We start from the raw sequence: 20,210 nt of genomic DNA, 5'->3' as shown, positions 1-20,210 counted from the left end.
GAACTGTGTGTCTACTTGTCAAACTTATACTTGCTTAGATTTTAGCTATCGTCTTTACCAGCAGGCTGACATCCTTCCGTCCATCAGTCTTTCAGTACTTCCATCCATACACTTATTCTTGACCAATAATACTCAACGAACTTAGAGTCCATCTTTCCTTGATCTAAGTTTCCTTTGCCTTTTAATAGAATCTAACCAAGCTGAGGTTATATCTTTCTGCAAAATGGTCAATCATAATTCAAGAGGGCTAGTGGGGGACTTGGTAGATGCGGGTGTATATGAAGAGGATTTTGAGTTGGTTTGGGCAAATAAGAGAGATGAACATGAGCATGATAACGAACCTTCTGTTGAAACTCCTCCAAGCCCCCCAAGTCCTCCAAGCCCTCCATCGAATCCAAAGCCAGCACTACAGTCCACAAGTACGGGTGATTCGACAAGTACTGTAAGTTTTCAATCACCTTTTGTATTCTCATTGACTCATAAGATATCATAGACAGCGAAGATGACAACAGAGACATCAATGAGCAGCGCAACACCGAGCGCAACAATGAGCGCAACAACGAGTGCAACACCTACTGCTACACAAATATTACAAACTGCTGCCTCTGCTAGCTCTTTACCAACGCTTTCTATTTCAACAACATCTTCATCTTATGAGCCCAGCAGTACATCTACCACCTCCATATATTCACCCGCATCTTCTCCAGCCTCATCCTCAAATTCAAGTCCTGAGACAACAATAACAAGCACAACAACAAGCATGTTGAACGCAACCGCTTTGACTGCACACAACCCTACAGTATCCCCACTTTCAAATGATCAAGACACGACGAAAGAACATCAACATACATCCTCAGCTCTGGCAGTAACTGTTAGTGTTACAGTTATTGTCAGTTTAATTGTGTTGGCTGTTATGGCGTTCTTGGTTAGGAGAAGGATTTTAAGACAAAGGAAGAGAGGTGGTGAGTTGAAAGAAATAGGAGAGAAACCGGGTTCGGGAATGGAAGCTTGGGCTGGTGTGATACCTAGCAAGAGAGGGAACGGAATTCGAAACTCGGTATTTACTGGCATTAGGGGAAATGGAATTCGAAACTCGGTATTTCCAGGTATTAGGGGGAATATGATTCGAACCTCGATCTTTCCTCAGGCACCTCGTCCCGTATTAATGAGAAACTCTTCGGTCTCAACAGCAGGAACTGTGAGGGACATGGGAGGATACGAAAAGGAAACAGGAGAAGGAGCATCGACTATCAGAGCGCCTTCAGCTATGAGCTTGGATTGGGGAGACGGAGTATCGATTCATTCATTGGAAACCACTGATAGTGAACAGCCTCAAGGGTTGGGAGTTAGGCCGCAAAGAAGAATGTCTCGTATTCGGGATTCAGAACACGATATCGAGAGTAGGGATGGGAGTCAGGGAATATTGAGTTATTATGTCAATATGGAATATCATCGTAATCCTTTTGCGGATCCAGAACCGAATTTGAATATGGATACCTCCTTTTCATCGATCCAATTACCGAACTTTGAATTCGATACATGGGGCGACGATACGAATAGGCTTTCAAGAAATAATCCGCAATCGCCTGGAGATTTGACGAGAGATCATTCGAAGAAGAATACACCGAGTACATTAAGGCCCACGAGTTTCTTGAGCGAAACAGACACTCTGGAAAGCCAAAAAGCGATGGCAAGAGCTAGTTTTGGAGGAGCGCTTTCGCACCTGGGTTCAGCAAGATGGTCTAATCCTTTCTCGGCAAAGGAAAAGAGGGGGACACGGGGATATGAGGAGATGGGGGAGCTGGAAAGAGAGGAGAGGGGAGAGGGGAAGTGGAAGGATAAGCTGAGTTGGGTTAAGGGACAGGTGGATAGGGTTAAAAATTAGGGGCTGGGACCACCCGACTTGGAATTAGGTGTGCGGGTTGTAGATGAAAAAAAGGTCGAGGTGGACGTTGTAATATGCAGAGATAAACGTTATAGATGGGAACCAAATAAAGATGGGACGGCGCGGGATGGATTCGCATGATATTCACTAAATACCAGGACTGATTTTTGGAGTTCGGCCGAGAGGATGAATACCCTTCATTGTTGTGTATATTCTGTACCCAGATCTTTTACAATTATTTACTTTGTTAATTAATTCACTTTACTTCACTTTGTTAAATCACATCGCACCACATCACATGATTTTTCTCGATTTCCTATGTTGAAGTAATTGTATAAATTATGTGTACAATGCAATTTTAATGCAATGAATGTGAGATACCTTTGCTTTGTTAGTTCATCGTAATAATTAAAATAGACAATTTTCCTAAGTTCCGAAATCAAACTAAACTAAAGGTTAACTAACGTGCTAACTAACTACAGTTCACGCACGTACGTACGCACGCACGCACAAATCTACCTACCGAGCCTACCTACCTACCTACCTAAAGGAACATAAACTTTAAAATCTTTTGAGTTTGAGTTTGAGTTTGAGTTTGAGTTTGGGATTGGAAAAGAGAGTTTTCAGCCCTAGAAAAAGAAATTCAACGGTGTTAGTTATCATTACGAGTAGCGTGGGAGGTTAGGTTATTTATTATTTAGATGAGCAAAAGTTATTGTGGGATTAGGTTTGGTGGGTTTGGTGGGATTTTGGAGGGTGCGAGTGAGAGAGCAAGAGCAAGAGGGAAGTTTATGAAATTGTGTGGTTGTCGATCTTTTGGATTGGATTGGATTGGATTGGATTGGGTGGGGTGGGGTTGGGTTGGATGGATGGGGGAGAGGAAATGAGATGAGATGAGGTGAGAGGAGAGGAATAAAATGGGATGGAATTGTTAATTAAGTGTTATTCTTATATATCGTGGTTTGGAGATTGGAGATTGGAGATTGGGAAATTTTAATGGTGGGTGGAGGGGTAAGAGGTAAGAGGTAAGAGGTAAGAGGTAAGAGGTAAGAGGTAAGAGGTAAGAGGTAAGAGGTAAGAGGTAAGAGGTAAGAGGTGGAAATTGTGAGGGGTGTGTTGGAGATTTAGGTGAGTAGATGGATGGAAGTATTGGGATTGGGGGTGTAAGTGAGAGGAGAGATGGGAGGAGATAATTATGAGTCGTTGGTACCTACCTCCCTACCTATGTGCTTTTATTGATTTTACAAAGGGAGGGAAGGAGGTAGGTGGGTGGGTTCAGTAGATATGTGGATGGTGATGCTGAAGATGGGAATTAACCTTATTAGAAGGGATGGAAATGGAAAGTCTTAATATACTCTATCTAATATATATCCTCTTCTTCTATCTACAGCCATGGATGAATGAATAAACAAATGAAAAAAATGCATCGAGATCTTTGCGGGCGAAATCAGATTAGTTAAGAATTTGCAGTTCTTGTTTTGAGATTGGAGTCAAGAAGTATATGCTGTAAATATGACATGAGATGAGATGAGTTGAACTGCTATGACAAGATTATATATTATTTCGCTTCGTTTCGTTTCGATTCTCCTATTCGGTTTTTCGAGTTTAGGGTTAAGCGATGTGTTTGTTCTTCGAGGGATGGAGAATGAGTGGGGATGGAATGGAATGGGGTGGATGTGGATATGAATATAAAAATTCAGAGGGACCATAAAGATTGGTAACAAGAATATCAACAGCGATTGTTCCGTATTTATTATTAGCTAACTATCTACTCATTCGTCCGATCCCACCTCTTCCAGATAAATATCAAACTACCTCCTCTCCACCATCTAACCGCTCTCCCTCCTCTGCAATCTTATTATCCTTCAATAATCCTATGCCCAACAAACAAACACACCACACCCTTACTCCTTGCAAGCTGATCCAGCCGACTATCCTATATACTCACCCCTCACCCCTCACCCCTCCCCATTCTCACTTATCAAGACTCCAAATCCAGAGAAAAACAGATCTGCACGCAGACAAATAAGCTTCCCCAACTCCCCAACTCCATCACCCCCTTTTCTCTTCTCCACAAACCCCCCTATCACAACCTTCCCTCTCACATCCACATCCACATCCACATCTATAGACATCTACCACCAGCAAAAATACCATTTAAAGTTCCATCCATCAAAGCCCTGTTCATCACTCATTCAGAATCAGACAGCGAACGATTCCGCGCCGAGCCAATCGAGAGAAATGCAAAGAAAATAAAATTGGTCATCAATGAACAACCTCACCTCAAACCTCTCCTTCTTATTAGCATGAATACTTCTTACATTCACGCATGCTAGTATCGAATGATTTAAGTCGAGACATTATTCAGGAACCCGCTGATGGGCATTTTGATGATAGTGGTGAAGACACAATAGCGGAGGGGGGGGATAGTTGCGTTTGTTTTGACCTTTTGTTGATAGAGATGAAAGGAAACCCATTGGTGCTCATCATAGCTGCAGTGAGGATAGAAACTTATTCTTTGATACGACACCGTGAAAAAAGGACACCTCCTCATCTCATCTCCCGTTCTAGCCAGCTCATTTCAAGCCACAAAACCGACACGACTTCTTGATATGCCATGATCAATTCAGTACTTATGTGACAAGCAAGTTTCGCTTCAATCGCATTTGAACATTTGCAAGACGAAAGGGGTAGCAATGTATACCACATAAATTCTCCATTTCAAAGCTTGCTTGAGTAGAAAACACACCTCATTATGGAAATACGTAGTACCGTATATTTTTCATTCCTGTCTGTTTCAGATATCTCTTTTCTTGTGCCTTGATGTACATAAGGAAATGCAGTCATTAATACATAGATTACCCCATAAATCACCGGCCGAAATCTGTATTCTCATACATGGCTAGCTCAGACGCCCAAAACACCTTGCAATACCTTGATATTTCAGTCCTCCACCCACCCATCACCCAAACCTGCCCATCGAATCACCAAGCTGACTGATCAAAATCAAATCTTTCCAACTCCTTCCCGGCATCTTCCACATCCTTCTTCGCCTTCATTCTCATGTAGAAAATGGGACAATCCTTACTACTACAAATAACTTCACAATGCATACTTCCTTGACACCTCTGACATTGTGTCCATAATCTTCCAAATCTGACTTCTAGATCCGACACCTTATTAATTTGCTTCTGGTACATTTCTCCAATTCTTGGAGCACAATCTGTACAGACTGCACCGTCTTTTTCGTGGGCTTTCACGAGCGGTTTTTTGCAGGACATGCATGTTGATGTTTTCTTTGCGAATTTCATGAGACCACCGATAGTAGGAGCTGCGACAGATATAGCACGGGTATGTGCGCCTGCTAGGAGGGAATTCGCTTTTGTTTCTCCGAGAATAGGTTCGAAAATTCTACCTAAAGGTTTGGCGAGTTGGTTATCGAGGTAATATTTCGTATCGATGGGGACATTATTTTCTAGTACGAAAATAGGATCCTCTGATCTTTCGAAATTCTTGGCTCCAGCAGATCCTTTAATGATGACATAGGCAACACGGTCACCTAATGTAGGTGCTGATCCTGCGTCTCGTTTCTTCATGCGCTCAGCTAGTTCTACGTGAGCTTGTTTGGCAGTATAATCGGCTTTTGCGAGGGCCTTGGTGATGACAAGTTTTGACATATCAATTTTGTTTTGAAGAAGATCTGAGATGGTATCTTTCACGTAGCTAAACGAGTATGTTAGTTGTAGCCTGAAAAAGTAGGGAGCGGGAAAAGCTTACTCTTGTGCTCCTTGAACGTCCTGGTCGATCAAGATCATTCTCAGGACTGTTTCGATGACATTTTGAACCAATCGACAATTATCACGACGAACAGTTTCAATACCCTTTGTATCCATCTTGTCATATTTATCCGGATTTGTCCAGTAAAGACCGGCATATCTCTTCTTGTTAATAAGAAGGTATGGGTAATAAACCTTTTCGAACTCCAACTTAATCGGCTTGATGAATTTCGAAGAAACATATTGTGCAGCTTCTTCTCCTAATTTCATTGCCTCTGCCAATTCTTTTACACCAAATTTAACCATGACTGAATCGGTATCACCATAAATGACTTGAGCGTCATGAGAATAACCGTTAGCTATAGTATATTTCGCCTCAACTTCTGCTTTTGTTTTTTCAATCATTTGACGACCATAACTTGTGGTACTACTAGCAATTGGTAAACAAGGTACCTTTCCGACAGTGGCACCAGTCAAACCGTACACACTGTTTGCGCTAATTTTCAAGGCAAGTTGTCGACCGTTTAGCACAGCCTTCTTGAAAGGATCAGTTTCAACAGCAAGTTCTCTTTTAGCTTGTTTTCTTGCTGTTAACAATTCTTCCAAAATTTGTGTTAGAAGACCTTTTCGTTGCTTGGTAGTGACGAACATATCTCCATTTGGTGTAACGATATAATCTTCATCCTTCTCAAGTTTGAGAGCTTCCACAACATCTTTCTTGAGTAATGTAGTATAGCAAAGATTATGTGCTTGAATAATACTTGGATATAGAGAAGCAAAATCCAGGGTTGCAATTGGGACACTGTAATATCCTCTAGTGGGTTCAATAACAGTGGCACCTTCGTACTGTTCCTCAGATGAGTTAGATGATAGATTAGGAATAACCAATTTCTGTTCCAAGGCTTTTCGGAACAGTTGACTAATGAATTTGACTTGTTGGCCTCGAGATAGAAGAAAATTGAAGGGAACACCCGTAACTCTAGCCATTTCCGTATAATTTTCTAAACATGAAAGTTTGTCCATTAGACGTTGAGGTAGAAAGGCATCCTTTAGACAGTATACAGCCAATCTTCGTCTAGACTCAGGGGTTCCGTTGAATAATTCGGTAATCATAGTGTGATGAACATCTTCCTTTTGCTCACCCAAGAATTGAGCACAAACGGAATTGAGCGTGTAACTTCGAAGTTGATGATCTCTTTGAACAAGTTGTAACAAGTCCAATTGAAGTCGTCCATTCGTATTGGTAGCTTTTGTATCCCTATTACCCATTTGCTTGCTGGAGAAGTTGGAAGTTTTAGCTTGAGAGTGGATAGACTTTAATCGAGTCCATTGGCTGAAGTTCTTTATCTTCAAATGATCGGCTCGATCTAGGAGGTATGGAAAATCGAAATTGGCAATATTGTAACCAATGATGATATCTGGATCCACCTCTTCAAGAAAGTCTCTCCATTTCGATAACATCGTCTCCTCCTCTTTGTATACGAAAATTTGCGTATTGACGATCAAACTGGTAGTATCAAGACAAAAAACATTCCGTACGAATGGTTTCTTCTCTCCATATCGAGTAACAATATTAGCAATTTGGATAACAGGATCCTGATTTGCTTCCGGAAAGACACCCTTGCGGCCAGCGCATTCAATGTCAAAAGATAGGATACGTAAAGGTGCCATTTTAGCCCATTCCCCTTCGGGCTTGTGCGCAATTAAGTCTCGGTATGTCATGACGGCTTCGATCTGACAATTCGATTGTCTATTGTGTTCTGGAACTATTTCGTATTTCTTTGCTTCAACTTCAACCCAAGACATACCATAAATCTGCCATTGATCAGATGTGTTAAAAATCAGAGTGTGGTAGGGGATGCTTCATGAGGGGAATATTTGAGGTGGAAAATGAAAGAGCGAAGAGACACACCTTGACATCAACCATAAATCGTAACACATATTGAATGCTATCAAATGTCAAAATGCCATTTCCATCATTCCTCCACATTCCTTTCCAATTTGCTTTACCCTCCTCGATAGTTGTCCTAACTTTGTTGATGTATTTAGGATCTGTAACTGTAATCTTAATGTATGCGTGCTGTTTATTTCCCGTAAATCCGTATAAATTTTCTCGTAGGACAACCGACACTGAATTAATGGCAGGCGTGTGCATTCCAACTTGTGAATCCAGGAACATCTTGTACGGTTCACAATCTTTATGTGTAAAACTAACTGGGGCGGCAACGTAAAGGTAGTGAAGGAAGTCTTTTACATGTAGCATAACTGAGTGACCGGTCTGTATATGGTATTAGTTACAGCGTCGAAAGGAATTTGAATGAACTTTACCTCAGTGACACCAAACAACTTCACAGTCGCCTTTCCTCCATCATAAGTACCCTCTTCACACTCAATCTGCTGAAAGATCAAATTATCAACCTCGGGGTTGAAGTCTGACAGACTCGGCCTTGCCCATTCTTGATCTTTTTCTGAATTATTCTTCTTTAAAGTTTCCATATCCTGTGTCATTTTTTCCAGCACTTCCGATTCAAAATGACTAGGCTGGCTAGAAGCCAGCTTTACTTTTGGGCCATTCTGTGAACTCTTGAATCTGACTGCTGCCGGTGATGATGCAACTGGTTCTAACTTTCGTTTCTTTGCCCCAGTTGGAGGAGATGAGGGGATGTTGCTTTGTTGGATATTTTTTGCTTCACCTAAGATTCGCTTTTGGGGAACTCTTGATGGAGCCATTGTGAAGGGTTTGCAGCTTCTATGCTGCTAAAAGGAAAGACGTGGTTGGAAAGGTTGTTGATAGGAATTTGGCTTTCGGATTTTAGAAGACGCATTTCAATATAAAGTTCGCGTCAACCAATTACTTTTCGCGCGGTGTGGACGCGTCGAAATTATAGTGGACAAGGGGCAGCTTCCATAGTGGCGGCTGTGGCTGAAAAGTGCTGCCGTGATTAAGTAAGCAGAGGAGCAAAGCAGAGGAGCCATCTCATCACTTTGTAGTATCTTGCACAGTATCTGGTCTCGTTGATGAGACGAAAGTGACCATCGACTAGAATAACCATTTCCTGTGAACACAACTTTAACTAAAGAACGACCTGTACTCTGTGCAACACGATTTACATACGGAGCATCTCGAGATCTTCTATCAAAAACTCATCTTAGGACTCGATATATCAATGACTGGGGTTCGGTATTCAGAGGTTCGAATTCCACAACTTGCCATTGCATCATTCCTGGCGGTTGCATTCTTGGTGTCACCACACACTATCGCGACAATATCATTGGGATGGACAGCCGACTAGATGTAGTAAGAATATATCTTCACGCGCGCTCATGATGCATCTCCCTACCTCCGAAACACTTTATCATCAAAAATTCGAGTACAAAAATTGTTGCATGATGTGAAGCTCGTGGCTTCAAAATTGGGAAATCGGAAATCACTTTCAGATCTTTCTTCACCTGGAAGATATACATGTCCGATGAAACCGCTCCATACCGTCGTTATCATGACTATTTCCATGCTTCGTGGCTAAGCTTTTCCCATATCCGCTTAGGAGGAAGGTCGGTGGCCAATAACAAGTGTTATTATTCAGCGAAATTCACGCATCAAACTTGATGACTGGAAATATTTACATGGAAGTATCCCAAAACTTTTTTGAAGTTGTACAGAGTATGTGTGTTGTCCTACCATGATTACATCACAGAAAGAGAACTTGAGGAGTCATGCCGTCTGACCAACAGTTTCTCAAGAAAGCCTCTGTTTTCTATGTATCTAGACATCCTTCATTGCATCTTGTTGTTATGATTCCTACATATGCTGAGGAAGTGCTACAGACTGAGTATCATTGCGATCTAAAATCCTACTTACAGCATTTTAATCGGTCGTTGGAAACGCTATTTAGCAACATCTCATTGTTCGACACGTATAGAACAAACAACCCTGCTCTAGATATTAAGCTATTCTACTCAACCATACACATCGCAAATTCCTTGATTATTCGATATAACTTCAAACATTCGGTTCCTTCACGATCAATATGGCCCATTCTTCAAATTCATACTTCTTTCCCACTTCACCAGGCGTTGCAGGCAAACGTCTTTCACAGACAACTTGGTATGCCGAATGAACTACCGATATGACGTTTCGTTCTCCGCATATATATTGACTCCGGGAGAAAAACTGAATATGAATTCGATCGTCCTTTTATTTTTGAGCCTTATGGGTATACCATATTCTCTTGTTTACTCACTCTCATTCACTAAAGCATTCGGAGGACTCTCCTATCATATGCGGCTTCTAACCATCAACTGAGAGTCACAATGGGGAATGTGGGCAGAGCAGTCGTGGGTAACACAACCTCTGCTTGGCGCAGGATCACAAATACGAGATATAGAACCCCCATCTTCATCTCAGTACAATTTAAGTGTAGAGAATCCTGAACATTTCTCACATGATGTATCGATATTATCCTCAGACATGACAATGTCCGTTTAATCACGCCCAGACCGACGCACAAGTGAGACATAAAGAAGTACATCGGGGCTCAGACTATCATTGATTCCCCCTCTGGCAGTACTTGCCGTGCAGGAATCTGACCATGGCGATCGAGAGACTGGTCCCAGAATCAGCAGACAGAATTGCAATACCTCAAGAAACCTCGACTAACAAATGTTTTACAGATGAATCTCACGTACTCCGATTGCTCACAATTTCCCCTTTACCAGTGCCGCCTTTTCAATTGTACCCAATAGGGATACTATTATGTATTATGCCGGCGCACAATTGTCTCCCTTATGCACACATCTGCAGCGACTACGCAACATGTCTTCCAGGAGCTGATGAATTTGATGATAATGATATACAATGATGGAGGTAGTTCGGACGGGTTCATGTCGATACTCACGATGCTCACCTATTAGAAACTCGTCATGTCATTCGGTACGGGGCCCGAGAAAGCTCGTGAAAATCTTTATTGGGGGCTGGATCACGAACAAATTAAAATGAATATTTTCTCCCCATAGTTTTCCTCTTCCAGATGATCTTTAACAATTTCATGGGTGAGCTTCATGAAAACCAATCAGCCTTGTTTACTTCTCACAGCCACTTTCCAAGATGTAAATAGAAACAAAGTGCCGACACGACATATTAGTCAATTCAATTTCTTCCGACTTGCGAAGCTTTCTCCACTGAACTGTCGAGTTGCCAAGAGAGTGACGCGAAAATGTTACGTAGCCCTGCTGCTGGCTGTTGAGTGATACAGCAGAAGACCAGCTTACACCACTCCGGACAGCCCTATCAGTATTTCTGCATGGAGAGCTAGATGCTTCAACTTGTGAATCAGGGCAATGTGAATCCTCGTTTTGACGCTGATCGCGACGTCGCAATTTTACCGTCCCTACCTTTCTTGTGCTCTAGACAACATGAATTCCTTTTGTGCCGTGGATGCTCAAATCTTCTCAACATCCAAAAAGCAAAGGCTCACCGCATAATCCATCCAATTTGATCTTCGAACCATTTTAAGGTTCTCGGGCTGCGAAAAATCCCTACGGCAGCTCAGGTACAAGCCTCTCTGGTTTGATGGTTGGCTCTGAAACGGGGACAAGTCCAAAAACAGAATCTTTTCCGATCGAGTAACCTCTGTGCCCAGCACCTTGTCTTCCCTTGCTTGACCTTGCTTGACCTTTCTCGAGCCTTTCTCTCTCTGCTATCCTTACCCTTACACAACCTGGCGAGCCTTCTCAAGTCCCCCTCGGTCGAGGCAGTGCTTCTGGAGCAAAAGATCGTAGCTAGAAATCAATAAATGGTATCCACCCCCAGCCTATCTGAAATCATTACGAGCTTCTCGAGAATCTACCGATCCGTGGAGTTTTTCTTTTCTCGCGCCATTTCAGAGAAACGCAGGAAAGAGTACTTATGAATAGTAGCTGATCACCACTAAGATATTTTGACAGCGTCAAATCTCCACATTCGTTGTACATATCTAGCCAAGAGCCTGCATTTCGACCTTGGGACCTCTTGTTTCAGGCTTGTATAATCTTCAGACGATCGCAACTTCGACTTTCTTTTTTTATGAGCGAACCGTTTCTACCTTTACGAACGATTCTTCAATAGTGTCAAGTTGATACGGTTAATCGACTGCAGCCAAACTGTATCCAACATCCATCATGGCGGCGAATGATTATTACAACTCTTATTCACATCAACAACAAGAATATCAACATGTCGAGCCACCCGAACCATACCAGAGTCAATTCGACACTCAATCACAGCAAAACACAGTACCTCCCTCATATCATTCTCAAGTACCCTCAAGACAAGGCTCGGTTCCATCCCGAGTAGGATCGACTAGACCTCATGAGATGTCACCAGTCTCACCATTCGAAGCCCCGTTCGATGATCATGTATATCCAGCACCAAATGTGCCGCCGCATAGACAAGAAAGCTCGAATAGCTTAGGGGAAAATTCACAATACTATTCGCAAGGGGGAGGTGGCAGACCTCATGATGGAATGGGTTACTCTAATGACGATATACCTTTACGAGAAAATCCACAAGTACCAGCAAAGGACGCCTCTACAGACCATATTTACGATTCGCATTTAAATGATCATGTATATGATGCAGGAGAATCGGGAGTACCTTCGCATTTACAGAATAACAAAAGGAATAGAATGAGCGACGCTATGGCTATGGGACTGGTAAACAAAAAGAAAGGCTTTCCTTTCGTTACATATACTCTCACATTGGTACAAGTGATAGTATTTATTGTGGAGATTGTTAAGAATTGTAAGTATTTTGATGCGGAGTTCAAGTATGAGATACTAATGTCAAATAGCTCAACTTACTGGCTCTCCTATCGAAATCCATCCATCCTTCAATCCTATGATTGGCCCCTCACCATACGTGGTTATCAACATGGGGTCAAGATTCACGCCTTGTATGCATAATATGACCGGCATACCAGATCTAACTGCCATAAGTTGGCCATGTCCAAACACAACAAGTTCAACGGGAGCCGATTGTTCAATAAGTGATCTTTGTGGATTTGGAGGAGTTGGGGCAACACCGGATCAATGGTATAGGTTCATTTTACCTATGTTCCTTCATGCCGGAATCATCCACATAGGTTTCAACATGTTGCTTCAAATGACGATGGGGAAAGAGATGGAGATTTTAATTGGACCAATTAGATATTTCCTGGTTTATATTTCCAGTGGAATATTTGGATTTATACTAGGTGGAAATTTCGCAGCAACCGGTATATCATCAACAGGCGCCTCGGGGGCCCTTTTTGGCCTCATTGCTCTTACACTACTTGACTTATTGTATAAGTGGAAAGAACGTGTTAGTCCGATGAAAGAATTGGCGTTTATCATGCTCGATATTGTCATATCCTTCGTTTTAGGTCTTTTACCCGGTCTTGATAATTTCTCTCATATTGGAGGATTTCTCATGGGTCTTGTTCTTGGTTTATCGATTCTTCGTTCGCCCAATTCTTTACGAATGCGAACAGGTCAATCAGATCCACCATACGCACCTGTTCCTACTAAAGCGAGCCAAGGTGACCGTGGTATCGTTAGTTTATTCAAAAATCCTTCGGGATTTTTCAAGGGCAGAAAACCAGCTTGGTGGGCTTGGTTACTTTTGAGATTAGCCGCCTTAGTCTTCGTCTTCATTGTGTTTATTTTGCTCTTGAACAATTTCTATGTCTACAGAAAGACTTGCGGTTGGTGCAAATATCTGAGTTGCATTGTAAGTTTTCTCTTCATTTTATTCGGTTATATCCCTTTATGAATTCAAACTAATGATATGGAAATAGAATGTGAACAATTGGTGTAGTTTGGGCAATTTGGATTTGACGAATACTACGACGAAGAGAAGTTTACTTGATAGTTGGGATTCAATGGCCAAGCTGTATGTATAAATCGATATGCATTTATCTAGCTTTTGGCTATGGTTTCAATGAGAGTTACGATATGGGAAGGAGAATTGTGGGAGTGGGAGTGTGAGCAGACGCTACTTTTGCATTTTTGAGAGGAAAATAAAGAGCATATTGCAATATGCATAGCGATGGAGTTGTTTTATCGGATTGGAAATATGGATTTTTTTGATACTCTGGATGAGTTACTACCAGACTTTACATCATGCGAATGTATGGGGTTATGATGAGACTTGAGTTGAGAAGAGTGATCGGGTATCTGGGACGAGGCAAAGGGGAAAAACTGCATCCAACTCGAGCGTTTTGATTCAAGGTCTGCATATGTGGGTTGAATGAGGCGTATACCATGATATATTCCAATATACTTAATGAATGATATCATTTTTGACTGTGTTGAATTGCTTTTAGTTTTTGTACTGATAGATGTCAATTACATGAAGGTATCATGCCATGCAATGTTAGCTCTCCAACTCCAGCTCATTGCTAAAAGCAATTCATCTCCTTCTTGTGAAGTAAAATAGGTTACTTCATGTAACTGTATCACACGGGTATCTTCGAAGATATTCTCATTATGAGCTTGTCGGGACAGCAATCCTATAACCACCGGGAGGATATACCATGTAGCAAGGTTCTAGTCTCCGATATCTTACTCACAGTTCCAACTTCCTACAATTCACCTACCTAACATTATCAATAAAGATTCTTATGAAAGGATTCAAAAATTATAGTTACTCCGTCATTTAACATCACCAAACTGAATCACACCGCTTTCATTCTTCGGATTTCTAGATCATTCTGCCGTCTACAAACCAAGGCGGTGTAACAAATATTCTGCGAAAAACGTCATGTCGCAAAGACATTCTCATCTTCCATAAACAAACCTTCCAAACCATTCTACCTCACAATCACCATCAATTCTTTTCATCATGGGTCGCAGCGACGGCAACGAGCGGGTAGTCAAACCCAAGAGAGAAAGAAAAGAAAAAATCCCCAAGGATCAGCGGGTTCGCAAAACTAAACTTCCCAAGGATAAAGATCCGCTTCGTACGAATAAACCTGAAGTCCCGTTGATGAATCGTTCGGTGCACGCGAAATGGGGCGCGCTTTTTAGAAAACATCTTGGGGTGCTAGAGGCGCATTGCAAGGCGTTGGATAGGGTTCAACAGGCTATGAAGAATGAGATGAAGAGCTTGAGCGAGGAGGAGAAGAAGGAGTGGCAGTTGAATGAGGAGGGGCCGTGGAGGATTCTTTGTGGATTGTTGGATAGAGGGAGGGATACGTTGGTTAGCGGGAGGACGATGGCGCAGTTTGTGGTGAGTTTCTCGGGGAGGGGGCAAGGGAATGTGATGTGATATGATAGGAATCTGGAGATAGGGATTTACTAATGCGATTGCGAAATAGCTACCTCCTCGTTTGATCAAAGATAAAAAGGGATTGGGAGTTCAGGGCACAAGTTATCAACCTCTTGTTCCACAACTCGATGCTCGTCTCGCGGCGGAAAAAAATGGCACTGCTACTACCAAGACCAATGAGAGTAATAACGATAGTTCTGATTCCTCCTCAGATTCAGACTCATCATCCGATTCCGACTCCGACTCCGAATCCGACGCAGCAGAAGTAGGAGGATATGAAGATGAAGATGTGGAAATGGAAGATGCACCTGCCGCAGAATCTAAAAAAGATCTTTCAGCAAGTACGCCGGTGGAGACGGAACCAAGTGCGCATTTTTTTGTTGATACAGAACCAACTCCAATCGCAGATTTGAATAAGAAGGATAAGAAAGATAAGAAGAGAAAGGCGGAGGAAGCTCTTGGGGGAAGAAAATCAAAGAGAGAGAAGAAGAGCGAGGAAGAAAAGGAAATGGAAAAGGACAAGAAAATCGAGGAGGAAGAGGTTAATTTTAAAGCTATGGAGGCACAGTTGCAAGCGGAGGTTGAGGCGGGTATGAAGGCTCAGGAGAAAAAGGCTCAGAATGCGGAGAAAAAAGAGAAAAAGAGAGGGAGAGAGGGTAATGGAGAGGAAAATGAGGGGAAGAAATCAAAGGAAAAGAAGAATGAAAAAGTTGAGGAGGAAGTGGAGGAGGTTGAAGAGGCGGAGCCAGTGATTGAGCCAGAGGTAGACAGTAAAAAGGAGAAGAAATCGAAGAAGGATAAAAAGAGAAAGGCAGATGATGTTGCGGCAGAAGATGAACAAATTGATGGAAAGAGGAAGAGGAAATCGAAATAAGAGGTTTGTAAATTGAAAGAGAAATTTACCGGTATAGCATATCCAAATGATTTTAAGCAAATGGAGAGGAGCATCTAGGCATTGCGTGGATGGATGGATAGATGGGTGGGTGTGTTACTTAATGAATCAAATTAAATACTATCAAAATGATATATGTACACTCTTACAATGGGGGTTTGAAATTCAGATTCTTGGGTTCTGGGAATGTATGTATGGTTATATTCACAAGTGTGGTTTGGTTTACTTTGCTTTGCTTTTGTTTTGTTGGTCCGGGTTGGGTTGGTATACTCTACTCTACTTGTGTACTATATATATATACATATATATATACATATATATATACATATATATATACATGAGGAGAGCAAATCAGTAATCACATCCCAACTCAAAGTCGGCACGGAAAGTAGATGATATCTAGAGTAGAGGTGAATATGGATAATGCTTTAAGTGGTGTATCCGCTGATCGAGTTGAAGTTTGAGGTATAGACGGCGCTTTTATACTGGATCTCTTTGCTTGTTGGTTTTGTTGCGCGTGGGGATGGGGATGTGGATGGGGATGTGGATGCGGGGTTAGGATTAGGATTGGAATTGGAATTGGAGATATATAAAGAACTACTTAGGATTTTGGATATGGTGTTTGAAGATTGGGCTCTTTGGTCGTAAGGAGACTGCTGCTCGTGAGGAGGTAGATGGATTTGCGGAGGGGGAGTTGAGGGGTTGGTTGGTGGAGAGCGGGGGGATGGTTGGAGAGTTCGGTGTATTACTGTTGTTGTGATTACTATTGCTATTGTGATATCATACTTTGCGGAAGACTCGGTCTTTATATCTGGGGGTGGTTTTGAGAATCGTTGCGGATTTTCTGTAGGATGTTGCGAGAATTGGACATTCTTGTTGCGAGAATCATGTTCTTGGAATGCGGTGGGAAGAGGAGTGTGGTGGGTGAAATTATACATAGATGGGTTGATGATGAGTATAGTGTCAAAGAATGATAGTATGTTAGAATCATAAAGAGTCGGCAATAAGAAAGATTTATAGTGATGATAATAATAATAAGTATATGATTGTCGCTAGTAACGAGATTAGATTCTCAAGTATCACGTAGGTGTATGTGTGCTAGCACATTCATATTCATTGTATCTAAAATCGTGTTTAGTCAATTATCAAACCTGTGAGAATCGCACAACTGTGCAACCGCTTTACTTTTTTTTGTTTTTTTTTTTTTGTTTTTTGTTTTTTTGTTTTCCTGGGAGGAACAGACACATCTTTGAGAAGATAGAGAGGAGACTGCGTGAACGCAGTGAATGATTTCAATTCAACGGCTACTACATTATAGCTCTAAGCGAATGCGAAAGAGACCAGCTCTTTCTAGTCGCCCTCTGCTATTCCCTGTACATAGCTAGCTCTTTAGACAGAATACAATTAGATATTTAGGATCTCCAAATCGGGGGTACTGGGTACGTCTTCCGTATTCTCATTATATAAACAGAGACCGAGTCAGCTATTATGTAGCCTGATGTTATAATCATACTCATCGTAAGACGGAGAGGTAATTCTAAGTCGAAGCTGTTACTTTGAGGCCATCGACAGGGATCAAAAGAGAATTTTGTGGTTAAATGTTATTGAGATATAAAGGGTATCTATCCTATCCATGATGCTATTCACAATACTAGGCACTTTCCCGCAAGCCAACAATGTCATGTCCAGCGATTATTTATGCACCATCCATCATAATCATTCTTCATTCTAATCAATTCCCTACCACTCATCCTCCAAGATCTAAAAATCGTACGATGAGCATAAACCTTAGAATGGAAGTCACCCAAGACCAGAAGAAAAACCCACGACTGACCGAACAACCAAAAGACCCAACATCAGATGAAGTCCCCCCCCCCCCCCCCCCCCCCCTCACCCCACGGCACACCGAGGAAAACTTCTGGACCGCGCCATGAAGATATCCCAACTATATAGCCCCCCTTTGTCCATTTTGAATTTAAATTTACCGATCCCGTACCCCCGAGACTCAGCTTGCCGAGCCGCAGAAAACCGTTCACTGCCGTTCCCACGAATCACGAGAATACTGCGCGGTTTCACATCCACACGGAGTTAGAAATAACGACATCTATTGCACAAAGAAAACACAAATACATCCCAGCGGTATGAACGTAGCCATCTTTGTGTGGAAAACTTGCAAAGCTTCCAACACTCTTCTGGCGACGAATTAGCTATAGAGTTCCGACTTTGTGAGTCTTTTCGTGTAAGTCTCAGTCATGAGGTCATTGTCGAAATGTTTGAGATCAATAGTTGGCGTGGCGGATCGATAGGATCAATAATCCCATCGATCAGCGGTCGAAGAGACGGTGTTCTAGATCGGAACCGTTGGAGAACATCTGCTTCGTTTGGTAGTCACCAGTGACCGCATATACTCTTCACAATGACATTTTGTTCTTTCGGATCTCGTTGGGAGATTTGGGTCAGCAAACGTATTGAATTAGTGAATGTGTAGAACGTACTGTGCTAGGAAAACAAAATCATATAATTGTTTGCAGACTGTATAAGTATTAATTTTTCCCTTCAATTTCTGGCCGGTATTGAGTAGGGAAGACATTAGCCACTCAAGTTTGCGGATTTGACGATGTTGAGAGTTCCCGAGGCGGGAGTTGAAGGGATGTTGAAACAAACTTTGGATCAGATTCAGTTTAAGTGAAGATTGTCGATAGATGATGGTGTTTTTGCATATGCTAAAAGTGAGAAGATATTGTTGTCGCCGCTACGTAGACTAGGATGCAATGATATATAAGTAGGAATCTATATTTTATGACGCCGGTCAGCGCCAGTATGGAGCCCAAGAGTCTATAACCATCACTCATTTCAGATTCTAATGAGGGCGATCACTAAAAAGTAGGGGTAACAAGCGGAATCGCCTCGATTAATATTGCAGATTGCAGATTTTAACGAATATGAAAATATCTTTCAATTCCTAACATGAATCTAAAAGATAGAAAGGAAGGAAGGGAAAAGAAAAAGAAAAACTCCCATCTCCCATCTCCCATGTCCTAGAAAATCCGTCCCACAAGTCCACAAGTCCAAATCCAAACTCAAATCTACAATCAAGAGACGAAATCAAAAAAGAAAGAAAGAAAGAAAGAAACCCCCGCTCCATTCTACAGTGCACTCCCCACCCCGCAAACGGAACATCCATTTACCAAGTCCCCTGTGCCCCATTATAAACAGCCACATAATCCACCTCCATTCCACTGCCCATCCCACCCCTCGTCAATGCATTCGGGGACCCCGGATACTGACCCCCCACCGCCACATTCAAGATAACAAAATACGTTTCGCCGACCAACGCAACCCAGTCCTGATAATTGCCCACCATACTCCCCGTAACCGTAAAATACGAATTTCCATCCAATTCCCAGGTAATACTCTGTTGTTGCCACTCGCCCACGCGGGAGATGCGTATTCCATATGTATGCCATTTTGTTCTATCGAACCACGCATCAGGAGATCCGATTGCGAGCGGATACGATGCGCTGCCATAATGAATCGTGCCCACGTTCGCAGATGCTCCGTTGACTTGCTCCATGATATCCCATTCTCCGCACTCGGGCCACATATTATCACTTTTGAAGCTTTCGCCCAGAGTCCAGAAAGCGGGCCATATACCTTGTTGATGAGTGGGATCACTACTACCCATTTTGATACTGGCGGAGACGATCATCTCGGCGCCGTTGGCGCACCCCCAACTTTGCAAGGTGCTTATGCGCGCGGAAGTCCATTTTCCGGAGGAATAGAGAGGGGTGATATAGAGGGTGGAGGAACCGGAGAGGTTAGCATTCAGCGGGGAAGATGTGTAGTGTTGGATCTCGTTGTTTTGGTTTGTGGCGGGGGTTTCATATTCCCATTTTGAGGAAGAGGCGAGGGAACCGGCGGAGCCGGAGAAGGAGTCTGACCATGTTAGAGTGAAGCCTGGAATTTTGGGAGGAGTACCGGCGTGGGTCAGAGGGAGGGTAATGGAGATGGAGAGAAGGGAGAGAGTGATCTGGGATAGGAAGGGAAATGAATGTTTCATGGTGAACTTTGATATGATTTATCTAGTTCTCATCGATCCTGCGATATAGACTGGAAAGAGTAGAGTAAAAAATAAGAAATAAAAATCTAAAAAATGAATGAATGAGGGAGTGGGTGAAAAAATGAACGATAAGTGGTATTGTAATGAATGTGGAAAGTAAATAGATCCGTTGACTTGACAAAAAATAAAATGAAAACATGTACATGGACAACAACCTACTTTATGAACATCATCTCTCCCCAAACAATGTCTTCAAACATTTCTTCATAATCAACGGTCTACTTGAAGGTTGATTTCCAACTTGACATATATTT

The 20,210-nt window shown here is 42.2% G+C and overlaps 5 protein-coding genes across 5 annotated transcripts; 3 read left to right on the top strand and 2 right to left on the bottom strand.

The window, feature by feature from the left end:
* Positions 1-137: 137 nt before the first annotated feature.
* BCIN_08g05520 (hypothetical protein) lies at positions 138-2,177 on the top strand. Its single transcript, XM_001552987.2, has 2 exons — positions 138-442; positions 494-2,177. Exons 1-2 carry the CDS (start codon positions 224-226, stop codon positions 1,883-1,885), a joined length of 1,611 nt encoding a protein of 536 aa, XP_001553037.1. The 5' UTR covers positions 138-223; the 3' UTR covers positions 1,886-2,177.
* Positions 2,178-4,576: 2,399 nt separating this feature from the next.
* Positions 4,577-8,675, bottom strand: Bcpol3. The gene is made up of 4 exons (XM_024694718.1): positions 7,990-8,675; positions 7,574-7,939; positions 5,663-7,476; positions 4,577-5,608 (listed from the first exon to the last, which is right to left on the bottom strand). The coding sequence occupies exons 1-4, from the start codon at positions 8,389-8,391 to the stop codon at positions 4,870-4,872; spliced, it is 3,321 nt and encodes a 1,106-aa protein (XP_024550510.1). The 5' UTR covers positions 8,392-8,675; the 3' UTR covers positions 4,577-4,869.
* Positions 8,676-10,987: 2,312 nt separating this feature from the next.
* Positions 10,988-14,061, top strand: BCIN_08g05500 (hypothetical protein). The gene is made up of 3 exons (XM_001552984.2): positions 10,988-12,439; positions 12,489-13,405; positions 13,473-14,061. Exons 1-3 carry the CDS (start codon positions 11,818-11,820, stop codon positions 13,575-13,577), a joined length of 1,644 nt encoding a protein of 547 aa, XP_001553034.2. The 5' UTR covers positions 10,988-11,817; the 3' UTR covers positions 13,578-14,061.
* Positions 14,062-14,299: 238 nt separating this feature from the next.
* Positions 14,300-15,986, top strand: BCIN_08g05490 (hypothetical protein). The gene is made up of 2 exons (XM_024694717.1): positions 14,300-14,905; positions 14,994-15,986. Exons 1-2 carry the CDS (start codon positions 14,519-14,521, stop codon positions 15,816-15,818), a joined length of 1,212 nt encoding a protein of 403 aa, XP_024550509.1. The 5' UTR covers positions 14,300-14,518; the 3' UTR covers positions 15,819-15,986.
* A 3,034-nt stretch (positions 15,987-19,020) lies between these two features.
* BCIN_08g05480 (hypothetical protein) lies at positions 19,021-19,896 on the bottom strand (the record flags this gene model as incomplete). The annotated part of the gene is made up of 1 exon (XM_001552982.1): positions 19,021-19,896. The coding sequence occupies one exon, from the start codon at positions 19,894-19,896 to the stop codon at positions 19,021-19,023; it is 876 nt and encodes a 291-aa protein (XP_001553032.1).
* Between the last annotated feature and the right edge of the window lie 314 nt (positions 19,897-20,210).

The sequence above is a fragment of the Botrytis cinerea genome, chromosome 8, assembly GCF_000143535.2.
Source record: "Botrytis cinerea B05.10 chromosome 8, complete sequence".
In the NCBI taxonomy this organism is placed as follows: Eukaryota; Fungi; Ascomycota; class Leotiomycetes; order Helotiales; family Sclerotiniaceae; genus Botrytis; species Botrytis cinerea.
The sequence above is the reverse complement of the archived record's forward strand: the minus strand, read 5'-3'. Positions and strand labels throughout refer to the sequence as shown.